The 13112-nt window shown below is 45.1% G+C and overlaps 1 protein-coding gene across 1 annotated transcript in view; it reads right to left on the minus strand.

Annotated features, from left to right (window-relative positions):
- Window positions 1–13112, minus strand: part of atp2a1 (ATPase sarcoplasmic/endoplasmic reticulum Ca2+ transporting 1) — a 32701-nt gene that overhangs the window by 5190 nt on the left and 14399 nt on the right. The window contains exons 12-21 of the mRNA XM_071349077.1: window positions 10830–10918; window positions 10610–10712; window positions 10270–10401; window positions 9904–10029; window positions 9512–9730; window positions 9222–9333; window positions 8814–9037; window positions 8402–8622; window positions 7933–8135; window positions 597–682 (exon numbers count right to left, since the gene is read on the minus strand). Coding sequence (XP_071205178.1) covers window positions 597–682; window positions 7933–8135; window positions 8402–8622; window positions 8814–9037; window positions 9222–9333; window positions 9512–9730; window positions 9904–10029; window positions 10270–10401; window positions 10610–10712; window positions 10830–10918 — 1515 coding nt within the window. The remainder of the gene's footprint in view (window positions 1–596; window positions 683–7932; window positions 8136–8401; window positions 8623–8813; window positions 9038–9221; window positions 9334–9511; window positions 9731–9903; window positions 10030–10269; window positions 10402–10609; window positions 10713–10829; window positions 10919–13112) is intronic.

The following is a 13112-nucleotide window of genomic DNA, read 5'->3' on the forward strand; positions in this document are numbered from 1 at the left end:
TTTGTACTTTGTATGGTTTCTTTAATTATTTGGTGAAGCCAAAGACAAATCTCTACATTGTGTTGAGTTTTTTAAATTCTAAAAAACAATAGTTGATTAGTATCTGATACAGGTGTGCTGGTGCTGGGATGGGACAAAAGCCTGCACACCCAGTAAAGGTGGAGACCACTCCCTGTTCTACAGAGTCTTGTACATCCCAAATGGCACCCTATTTCTATAGTGCACTACTTTTAACCAGAGCCCTATGGGCACTATATAGGGAATAGGGTGCCTTTTGGGACACAACATCTGCTCTACTCACCAGACTACATTTTTGCTCAATAACTCATTTAAATGTAAATCCTAGGTAGCCCGTACCCCCAGGATTGTATAGGAAAAAAAATATATATATTCAGATCTACATGGAGAGCAATGAGCTAGGCCTAGGGTTCCGATTGGTGATGCTACCAAAGATGTTGGATTTGAATTGTCTGCTTAAGGGGGTGCCTCTCCCATAGACACCAATGAGATAGCAGTCTGCTTAGTTCATTGACTTCCATTGAAAGAAAAATGTGGGAGGTCTTGCTTCCTCTTCCGTATCTGATGCTGCTACTCACCAGCTGATAGAAAGACACGCCAGGGCCGTCGTCACTGTAGAGGAACCACCAGGCGGCAGCAGCAACGGTGGCAGCACCGACGTAGCCTGGAACACACACCACAGGAAGTCAGGTAACATTGATCTCAATTATAATTGGTCCTATTTGATTTCCTTTTTCTGTTGGAAGTATCGAGATGAGACGATGATATACTTTGTTGTTTACTTGCATCACATCACAAATTTGCTTTGCATCACTTTTAATTAGTTTTTTTTTTTTAAATCTACTGTGTTCCTTTATCACGAGGATGTACAGAAACAGTATAACATGAATTTGATTATTGCTTTGGCTTCAGTTTGTGTCCCACCACTATGCCAATACAGCACTGCTCAATTTGAATGTGGTGTTGTAGAGAGGGGGGTGTCTACGCTGTACGCCAGTGGAGGCTCCTCAGAGGAGGAAGGGGTGTTTTTTGTTGTTGTGAAACAGTTATCCTTTTTAGATAAAACTATACTAAATATATTCACGACACCAAATAATGGATTAAAGGTCTACAGTAGCCTCAACAGTACTCTGTAGGGTAGCACCATGGTGTATCTGTAGGACAGCTAGTTTCCGCCGTCCTCAATCAAAGGATCAGAGAATGAATCTAGTACTGAAAGCATAAGCTACAGCTAGCTAGCACTGCAGTGCATAAAATGTGGTGAGTAGTCAACTCAGAGAGAGAACAACAATAGTTGAACATTTTTGAAGCAAGAGAGAGAGAGAGCTAGCTATATTTCATTGGATTTTCTCCCACTTACTTAGCTAGTGAATGCAGCTAGCTAGTTTAGCCTACGCAAACACCCGGCTCAAACAGAAAGGAATGCTATGTTGAATTTCATAAAAACTAAAAATGGTGAAATATTTTTAAAAAACTACTTATCCTCTTTAGATAAAAACTACTAAATATATTCACGTCACCAAATAATTGATTAAAATACACTGTTTTCAATGAAGGTTTACAATAGACTCAACCGTACTCTGTAGGGTAGCACCATGGTGTAGTTGGAGGACAGCTAGTTTCCGTCCTCTGGTTACATTGACTTCAATACAAAACCTAGGAGGCTCATGTTTCTCAACCCCTTCCATAGAATTACTTACACAGTAATTATGACAACTTCTGGAGAACGTCCTCCAACCTATCAGAGCTCCTGCAGCATGAACCGACATGTTGCGGAGCCCCACCGGGCCTTCACGACTGGGATACCGACGTTATCTGCCCGAGGGAGTTATTCAACTGGCCCCTCCATCGCGACGTAACCTGAACGCCCATATGCTAACTGCGGCCCGCTAATCGTTAGCTGTCTTGAGCATATCGGCTGCTATCTGAACAGGTCTATCGAACAATCTTACGCCGCGGGCTAGCTTAGTGGAGGCCTCACTGCTCCATCTACGGCTGCCCCCTGGACACTATGATCACTTGGCTACATAGCTGATGCTTGCTTGACTGTCCATTAATTCACGGTACTCCATTCCGTTTATTTGTGTTTTATCTGTCGGCTCTGTGCTTTAACTCAGGATCTGTGTGTAGTTAATCCGACCCTCTCTGCCTAGCCGTCGCCATTTTTACCTGCTGCTGCTGTGTTAACTGACTAGCTGCTGTTATCTCACCTGTTGTTTTAGCTAGCTCTCCCAATCAAGACCTGCAATCGCTTTATGCCTTATTGTATGTCTCCCTCAAATATCAATATGCCTTGCATACTGTTGTTCAGGCTAGTTATCATTGTTTTGGTTTGCAATGGACCCCGTAGTTCCACTCTCCGTACCTCCGATACCTCCTTTGTCCCACCCCCCACACATGCGGTGACCTCACCCATTGAGACCAGCATGTCCAGAGATACAACCTCTCTTATCATCACCCAGTGCCTGGGCTTGCCTCCGCTGTACCCACGCCCCACCATACCCCTGTCTGCACATTATGCCCAGAATCTATTCTACCACGCCCATAAATCTGCTCCTTTTATTCTTTGTCCCCAACGCTCTAGGCGACCAGTTTTGATAGCCTTTAGCCGCACCCTCATCCTACTACTCCTCTGTTCCTCGGGTGATGTGGAGGTAAACCCAGGCCCTGCATGTCCCCAGTCACCCTCATTTGTTGACTTCTGTGATCGAAAAAGCCTTGGCCTCATGCATGTCAACATCAGAAGCCTCCTCCCTAAGTTTGCCTTACTCACCGCTTTAGCACACTCTGCCAACCCTGATGTCCTTGCCGTGTCTGAATCCTGGCTTAGGAAGGCCACCAAAAATTCTGAGATTTCCATACCCAACTATAACACTTTCCGTCAAGATAGAACTGCCAAAGGGGGAGGAGTTGCAATCTACTGCAGAGATAGCCTGCAAAGTTCTGTCATACTTTCCAGGTCTATGCCCAAACAGTTCGAACTTCTAATTTTAAAAATTAATCTCTCCAGAAATAAGTCTCTCACTGTTGCCGCCTGCTACCGACCCCCCTCAGCTCCCAGCTGTGCCCTGGACACCATCTGTGAATTGATCGCTCCCCATCTAGCTTCAGAGTTTGTTCTGTTAGGTGACCTAAACTGGGATATGCTTAACACCCCGGCAGTCCTACAATCCAAGCTTGATGCCCTCAATCTCACACAAATCATCAAGGAACCCACCAGGTACAACCCTAAATCCGTAAACATGGGCACCCTAATAGACATTATCCTGACCAACCTGCCCTCCAAATACACCTCTGCTGTCTTCAATCAAGATCTCAGTGATCACTGCCTCATTGCCTGTATCCGCCACGGGTCCGCGGTCAAACGACCACCCCTCATCACTGTCAAACGCTCCCTAAAACACTTCTGCGAGCAGGCCTTTCTAATCGACCTGGCCCGGGTACCCTGGAAGGATATTGACCTCATCCCGTCAGTTGAGGATGCCTGGTCATTCTTTAAATGTTACTTCCTCACCATATTAGACAAGCATGCTCCGTTCAAAAAATGCAGAACCAAGAACAGATATAGCCCTTGGTTCACTCCAGACCTGACTGCCCTCGACCAGCACAAAAACATCCTGTGGCGAACTGCAATAGCATCGAAGAGCCCCCGCGATATGCAACTGTTCAGGGAAGTCAGGAACCAATACACGCAGTCAGTCAGGAAAGCAAAGGCCAGCTTTTTCAAGCAGAAATTTGCATCCTGTAGCTCTAACTCCAAAAAGTTCTGGGATACTGTAAAGTCCATGGAGAACAAGAGCACCTCCTCCCAGCTGCCCACTGCACTGAGGCTAGGTAACACGGTCACCACCGATAAATCCGTGATAATCGAAGACTTCAACAAGCATTTCTCAATGGCTGGCCATGCCTTCCTCATGGCGACTCCAACCTTGGCCAACAGCCCCGCCCCCTCCGCTGCTACTCGCCCAAGCCTCCCCAGCTTCTCCTTTACCCAAATCCAGATATCAGATGTTCTGAAAGAGCTGGAAAACCTGGACCCATACAAATCAGCTGGGCTTGACAATCTGTACCCCCTATTTCTGAAACTGTCCGCCGCCATTGTCGCACCCCCTATCACCAGCCTGTTCAACCTCTCCTTCGTATCATCTGAGATCCCCAAGGATTGGAAAGCTGCCGCGGTCATCCCCCTCTTCAAAGGGGGAGACACCCTGGACCCAAACTGTTACAGACCTATATCCATCCTGCCCTGCCTATCTAAGGTCTTCGAAAGCCAAGTCAACAAACAGATCACTGACCATCTCGAATCCCACCGTACCTTCTCCGCTGTGCAATCCGGTTTCCGAGCCGGTCATGGGTGCACCTCAGCCACGCTCAAGGTACTAAACGATATCATAACCGCCATCGATAAAAGACATTACTGTGCAGCCGTCTTCATCGACCTGGCCAAGGCTTTCGACTCTGTCAATCACCATATTCTTATCGGCAGACTCAGTAGCCTCGGTTTTTCTAATGACTGCCTTGCCTGGTTCACCAACTACTTTGCAGACAGAGTTCAGTGTGTCAAATCGGAGGGCATGTTGTCCTGTCCTCTGGCAGTCTCTATGGGGGTACCACAGGGTTCAATTCTCGGGCCGACTCTTTTCTCTGTATACATCAATGATGTTGCTCTTGCTGCGGGCGATTCCCTGATCCACCTCTACGCAGACAACACCATTCTATATACTTCCGGCCCTTCCTTGGACACTGTACTATCTAACCTCCAAACGAGCTTCAATGCCATACAACACTCCTTCCGTGGCCTCCAACTGCTCTTAAACGTTAGTAAAAACAAATGCATGCTTTTCAACCGTTCGCTGCCTGCACCCGCACGCCCGACTAGCATCACCACCCTGGACGGTTCCGACCTAGAATATGTGGACATCTATAAGTACCTAGGTGTCTGGCTAGACTGCAAACTCTCCTTCCAGACTCATATCAAACATCTCCAATCCAAAATCAAAGCAAGAATCGGCTTTCTATTCCGCAACAAAGCCTCCTTCACTCACGCCGCCAAACTTACCCTAGTAAAACTGACTATCCTACCGATCCTCGACTTCGGCGATGTCATCTACAAAATAGCTTCCAATACTCTACTCAGCAAACTGGATGCAGTTTATCACAGTGCCATTCGTTTTGTTACTAAAGCACCTTATACGACCCACCACTGCGACCTGTATGCCCTAGTCGGCTGGCCCTCGCTACATGTTCGTCGTCAGACCCACTGGCTCCAGGTCATCTACAAGGCTATGCTAGGTAAAGTGCCGCCTTATCTCAGTTCACTGGTCACGATGGCTACACCCACCCGCAACACGCGCTCCAGCAGGTGTATCTCACTGATCATCCCTAAAGCCAAAACCTCATTTGGACGCCTTTCCTTCCAGTTCTCTGCTGCCTGCGACTGGAACGAATTGCAAAAATCTCTGAAGTTGGAGACTTTTATCTCCCTCAACAACTTTAAAAATCTGCTATCCGAGCAGCTAACCGATCGCTGCAATTTACCTACCTCACCCCCCATACTGCTTTTATTTATTTACTTTTCTGCTCTTTTGCACACCAGTATCTCTTCTTGCACATGATCATCTGATGATTTATCACACCAGTGTTAATCTGCTAAATTGTAATTATTCGATTTATTGCCTACCTCATGCCTTTTGCACACATTGTATATAGATTCTCTCTTTTTTTTTTTTTTTTTCTACCATGTTATTGACTTGTTTATTGTTTACTCCATGTGTAACTCTGTGTTGTCTGTTCACACTGCTATGCTTTATCTTGGCCAGGTCGCAGTTGCAAATGAGAACTTGTTCTCAACTAGCCTACCTGGTTAAATAAAGGTGAAATAAAAAAAAATAAAAAAAATGTTGTCCACCCAATCAAAGCATCAGAGAATTAATCTAGTACTGAAAGCATAAGCTACAGCTAACTAGCACTGCAGTGCATAAAGTGTGGTGAGTAGCTGACTCAAAGAGAGAAAACGACAATAGTTGAACAGTTTTGAACAAATTAATTTCTTCAAAAATGAAGGCGAAGTGAGAGAGAGAAAGCTAGCTATTTCATTGCATATTTTTTTTCACTTCCACTTACTTCGCTAGTGAATGCAGCTAATTACTTTAGCCTACTCAAACACCCGGCTCAAACAGAGAGGGATGCTATGTTAGCTAGCTAGCTTTGGGTATCCAACACTGGAACTCTTCTAAGTCAAGGTAAGCTTTTGGTTTTATAAATGTATTGCCACTGGAGCCCCCACCAGTGTAACTGCTAAACTGCTTGCTGACTGTACTGTGTGATTGTATCGGGTTTACTAATGCGTTAGTTCTAGTAGATATGTTGAGTATGACATTAGATAATATGGTGACAACGATGTAGGCTGTGTGTAGCGGTTATGATAGGAAGGTTTGGCTTGGAAAGTATTTTTTCGCCTGGTCACAGACAGCTGATGTGTTGTGCACTGAAGTCCACAAGCGAAGGGAACTGTGAAAGGAGGTCGATCACGTAGATGCGAGAAGGATATATACTACAAGAAAAGTAATCATGCTGTTTGTATGTGGCTGCTATGAAAGTGAACTGTGTTTGATCAGGGGTATATTCATTCCGCCGATTCTGTTAAAACGTTTCTTAAACAGAAGCAAACGGAAACAAAATGGGGACAAACCTGAATTTGTCCAACAGAATCGGTCCAATCGTTTGTAACGGTTGGATTAATGATTACACTGTAGATCAGCTAGATGCAGGCAAGAGTGTGCAAGGCGGTATTGAACGTGTCACTGTCACCTTGATTACTCAAATTTCTCTCGACCTCTGCACCTACATTGTAAACTTCCATTCATAGAATAGGTTGTAGAAATCTAATGATGCGTATAGGGGAAATGTGAGTATCATGTAGTAGCCTAAACCTATCGATGTTACATTGAGCTGAGGGGATGGAATATAAATGAAAGTTATCCAATATGCTGTAATAGAAATAAAGCCATGCTCATAATTTTTTTTTATCGCCCTCCCTCATCTTAAATGGCACCGACCACAACTGCTGCACGCCCATTGTTGGGCAAAGCAGCAGTAGGTGAGGGTTGAAAGCTCTAAGCGTTTGACGTTGGGTCAGGGTTGTATTTAGATTTACGACTGAGCCAGGGATAGTTCAGGGTTGGAGAGTCAGACATAGCTTCATGAGATAGAATTAGGTCAGAGATGGATAGTGAGCATAGCGTCTATGTTGAACCTGGAACATGACTCTGTTCCAATAACCACGCTAGCGTACTACATAAGCCCCATTTCTAACTACTGCTAACAGGTCCCATGTGGCTCAGTTGGCAGAGCATGGCGCCTTGCAACGCCAAGGTTGTGGGTTTGATTCCCACGGGGGACAGGTATGAAAAATATGTTTCTCTGGTTAAGAGCATATGCTAAATTACTCAATTTTGTTCATGTAAAAAATGGGTTATTTGACCGGATCTTGTTTGTTTACACTTGGAAGATCTGATTACAATCAGATCACAAGGAGTCTTTTAACCGTCTACACCTGTCTAAAAATGTGGACACAATTAGAATGTGGACAAAGGATGCATGTTAGCACCAGGTATAGACGGGGCTTTAGACACAATATCCACCATGGCATACTATTTAGAAACAACATCCACACTAGCAAACTACTTAGAATGAGGCAATGTATTGGTCATGCATTCACAATGGTTATTCTAGTGACCCCAACGGTTGTTGAAGGAAAATGAGAGGAGGAAAGCATAATGGCCAGTGCATTTGTAATTGTTTTGTTTTGTATTTAGTGTTGTTGATGTGTTCCTGACCCAGAATACATTTCCATGCAAATGGACAATAAAAGTGTTGTCATATTATATGGTATGGTATCTTATCCTATCGTACCTCCAATGGCGAGGTATCTGAAGAACAGCCATCCAGAGATGAGGGGCTCCTTGGGGGAGCGGGGCAGCTTGCCCATGATGTCCAGGTCAGGGGGGTTGAAGCCCAGGGCAGTGGCAGGGAGACCATCAGTCACCAGGTTGACCCACAGCAGCTGGACAGGGATCAGAGCCTCGGGCAGACCCAGGGCAGCGGTCAGGAAGATACTGAGAGAGATGGAGGGATGGATGAGGAGAGCGAGGGAAAGAAAGAGAAAACAAAGAAAGGAGAAGAGTAAGTTTTGACTAGAACTGTGTGTGGCAGTCATATTGATGTTCTTGCTCACGGTGGTGTCTTGACAGCCAATACAGGAGCGTGACCAAGTAGTTATGGTGCTACTACAGTGAATCTCTGTCTTCCCTCTAGATTGGCATTCAACCACGGTTATGTCTGTCGCGATGTGGTCACTTCAACCCATCCCCCGAACACTCACCAGACGACCTCACCAACGTTGGAGGAGATGAGGTAACGGATGAACTGCTTCATGTTGTTGTAAATGGCTCTGCCCTCCTCGACAGCTGCCACGATGGAAGAGAAGTTGTCATCAGCCAGGACCATCTCAGAGGCAGACTTGGCAACGGCAGTGCCAGAGCCCATGGCGATGCCGATCTCGGCCTTCTTCAGGGCGGGGGCATCGTTCACTCCATCTCCAGTCTGGTGGAGGAAGAGAGAAAGAAGGAAGAAAAGAGAAGGTAGAGAAGGAGGATGACTGTTAGTGATGTGTTCTGTATGATATGAATCGTATTTCCGCAAATATTCCGTTTTTTTGTAAATTGGATGGTTGTACAATAAGCTTTTGAGTTTTGAATAGGAGTGTCTCCTCTGTTCCTGTTCCCTCCCCTCACCATGGCGGTTATCTCGTCGAAGCCTTGCAGGAACTCGACGATCTTGGACTTGTGCGAGGGCTCAACGCGGGCATAGCAGCAGGCCTTGCGGACTGCTTTTTTTTGCTCGTGGAGGGACAGATCGTCAAACTCACGGCCAGTGAAGGCTCGGCCAGTAGTGTCCTCATCCTCGGTGAAGATGCCAATACGACGGCAGATAGCCACGGCTGTTCCCTTGTTGTCACCTGGGAGGGAGGGAGAGAGAGAGTGAAGTATTGTTTTTTTCTCCTCAATTTATTTCAGTCCTCTCTGAGACCACCAGAGTGAAATATAATGGAGGAAAGACAACCGAGTGATAAAGGTTTTCCAGAACTCCTGGTTGGAGGATTCTTGGAAAAGCACCAGATTTTTGCAGTCCAGCATACTGACCAGTAATCATGATGACGCGGATGCCGGCAGCCCTGCACAGCTCGATAGCTCCAATGACCTCCTTACGAGGGGGGTCTAGCATGCCCACGCAGCCCACGAAGGTAAGGTCAGTCTGAGGACCACAGACAGAGAGAGAGAGAGAGAGGAGACGTAGGATAAGTGCTTCGGATGAATTTAGAAATTCCAGTACTGTTTGTATTTACCTAGTAACTCAGGAACCCCTTTATTTACCTGGAAATTAATACAGTAGGTACTTAAATCCGCCCCCTCCCTCCTCACTCCTTTCTCACCTCGTAGTCGCCGAACTTGGTGGCGTCTTCGAGGTTCATCTCTTCTACGCGGAGGGGTGTGTCGCGGGTGGCCAGTGCCAGGCAACGCAGGGTGTCACGGCCGGTACCCCACTCCTTGATCACAGCCATGATCTTGTTCTTGACAGGCTCGGACAGGGGCACACGGGTAGTGCCAACACGCACATATGTACACCTCTCAATAACACCCTCGGGAGCGCCCTAGGGAGAGGGTGACGGAGGGAGGGAGAGAGAGAACGGTCAGGACTCAAGGAGCATTTTGGAACTTTATAAACAATCACTGCAAGATTGCTATAGAGATTATTGATATGACAACGTCACTGGGACCTTTACTCTGAGCATTTCCATAGAGACTGTTGCCGGTGTTCTCTCACCTTGACGAACATCTTGTTGCCGACAGCGGCCTTAGAGGACTTGGCTGGGGAGCAGAACACTGACATGGACTTCCTGTCTCTGGAGAACTCCAGGGTGAACTCCTTCTTCATCAGCTGCTTGATCACCTGGGAGAGAGACGGAGAGGACATGGGTTAGAGAGGGAGGGAGGAGAAGGTTTAGAAAAGGAGGCAGGCGTTAGAGAGGGAGAAATGGGAGGTAGGCTGGAGAGGGAGGAACGAGAGGGATGAGATGGGGAGTAGGGGGAGAGGGGAGCCAGATGGAAAAGAGGGAGGTGAGAGAGGGTGGACTGGAGAGAGGGCAGAAAGGGGGAGGAAAGGTGGAGGGAGGGAGGAAGGAAGACTTACAGAGCAACAGGCGTTGGCTCTGTCGGGCTTGGACAGGCCGCGCACTTCAGTGTTGAACACGTTCATCTTCTCAACCAGGCAGCACAGAGCGGTCTCAGTGGCCTCGCCCACCTTCTCATAGATGCCCTTAGACTGCAGGAGAGAGGGAGAGGAGAAAGACACTATCAGATCTGGGCTAGACTAATACACATATCAGATCTGGGCTAGACTAATACACATATTAGATCCATAAAATAACAGCTACACATATACAGATACTGAGTGCTGACAAAGTACCACGCACACACATGCACGCACCCAAACTCACAAACACACACACATATAGAAAGCTTCTCCTTACATCGTTGTAGTCCAGAGAGGAGTCATTGCACAGAGCACAGATGGTGGACAGCTCCACCAAGCCATCATACTGGCCACACTTCACTAACGCACCGTTCTTAGTACTGAGAGAGAGATGGAGAAGACAGTAAGCAGGTGTGTGTGTGTGTGTGTGTGTGTGTGTGTGTGTGTGTGTGTGTGTGTGTGTGTGTGTGTGTGTGTCCATGTCCAGCTATACTCACACTTCTCCCTCAGGGGTGTACTTGGAACCGGAGATGTCGAAAGAACCCAGAGAAACGCTGTCTCCCTCCACTTTGTCAATAATGAACATCTGGAACCACATCACAAAGACACAACACACACTACTTAACTATGCACTTTAAAAAAGCCAACTGAACCAATTTCTTAATCAGCGTTATTTTGTGAGTTGGGTGGACTTTAGAAGGACAATAAATTGATCTAATGTGTGTGTGTGTGAGTAATTTTTGGAGTGACAAATTAATGTTTGCCTTTGGAAGGCAACAATGTATGTTGGGTCTGCTGCAGTATGTGCCAAATGTTGAGCATACTCACAATCCTATTGCAGTTGGCTGCCTTACAATTGTACGTTGAATCAACAGACTATGCTTGAGGTGAGCTTAATTTAAACAAGCTTGATGAGTAAAATTACAAAATGTATGTTTGCTCAAAACCACTGAAAACGAGAGCCATCATTATCCTATTTTCCAGCATGCTTTATTGCAGTTTGAATTTTAATACCTGTGTTTTTGCTTTCATCAAGTATTCATACCCCTTGACTTATTCCACCTTTTGTTGCTACAGCCTGAATTCAAAATGGATTAAATTGATTTATTTTCTACACAGAATACCCCATAATGACAAAGTGTAAACATGTTTTTAGACATTTTTGTATTCGTCAATTTCGCACTAGCATTCTCCAGCCCTAACGCCATGTTCTAACATCAGCTCACTGGCGTTGTAGGGGAGGGGTGGCCATATTTGAGGTGTGTCCTTAAAAACACGTGCAAAAGTGACAATTTCATGCAGTGCTAATAAGAAGTTTTAAGACTCACTAAAGCAGGTCTTCGCAGTAATGCAGTTGATAATTGCATGGATTTTGAGAGCAGAAGTGCAGCCATGATGCACAGTGAGTGCCCATGGAAGAGAGATGTGATTTTATCCTGCTGAATCTAGTATTTAGAAACATAAACTATTGGTTTCTCTCCATTTCGTTTAATTATGAACCAAGCATAGCCTACCCTTCCCTTAATCAAAGCTGGTTTAGCACCATCACATAGGTGCATATTTTTATCCATTAGCCAACTAGCCTATGAATAAGTTCGTTTTAAATGGTATACTGAGCATGCTTTGAAATATTTTAGAGGTTTTTGCCCTCGTGCTTTTTCATTAGGTATTCAAAATTCACATACCTACATACTTAATTTCGCTTGTTTGAGTAGGCTATCCATCCCCATTTTCGCGCTCATCGCCCAAATAACGTTACCAAAGACACCCGCGCTCCTTCAAACTATTCAACCCTCCTATAATGCCATATCAATGCTGTATTTTTTTCCAGAATCTCCCTAGGACACAGGCAACGATACAATTGACAGGAGTCTAGTTTGTATATAGACGTGCGAATGTTACGCGTAAAGACATTTAGGCGTACCTGTGCAAACATGCCAAGGAATGAGATACGCGATTTATGATATCAAGCTTCTGACCCAATCCTTTTTAGAAATATTGTTGTTGGTATAAAAAGCAGGTTGATTGTGTTTTGTTTAATTTGATTGAAAAACAAACTTATTAGAAATATTCACATCCATGGGTTTATGGTGATGAAGTAAACTGCTACATGGCTCAAATGCAATGCAAATTTAATCTGCTATTTCCGGAGTACAAATATGATCTGTAAAATGGTTCCATAATGTTTATAAACATGACATTTGCCAGTAGTATAATGGTGTGGACATTTCCCCTTTCTCTTTATATTGGATAGTTATCCAGCACCTGTGAAAAGTTTGGATGTGCATAAAACCCTCCATAGTCTAAGATGTATGTATTATGCCCACAGGGGGCAATTATGGTGCCTGTAACTGTATTTAGACATAGCTTATTTAAAAGAAGTCGTCGTTTTGTTTTGATTAGAATTTGATTAAAATGATACACTGTCTTTTTAGGCCTTATCAATAGCCTAGTGAATTTAATCTAGTTTATGACTACCTTTGGCATGTCCAGGTCCAGACTGCAATTTATAGTAGGTCAAGAGCCCCTATATCAGTGCAAATGCTATAGCCTATTTAACAATGTATTTCCATACTAAAGCAATGCAATGCTTATATAAACAGTTCGACTGCAAATATGTTCAACGTATGATATTTATCAAAATAGGTGATAACGGAGTAACATTCGAATTGGCGTTGATTACAACGCAATACACAAAAGACTGTCAATACACAACTTGAAGCGACCACATATTTAGCCATGGATCACGTTCTGATTGGCCAGCAAGCCTCGACACACCC

The sequence above is a fragment of the Salvelinus alpinus genome, chromosome 1 (genome assembly GCF_045679555.1).
Source record: "Salvelinus alpinus chromosome 1, SLU_Salpinus.1, whole genome shotgun sequence".
Classification (NCBI taxonomy): Eukaryota; Metazoa; Chordata; class Actinopteri; order Salmoniformes; family Salmonidae; genus Salvelinus; species Salvelinus alpinus.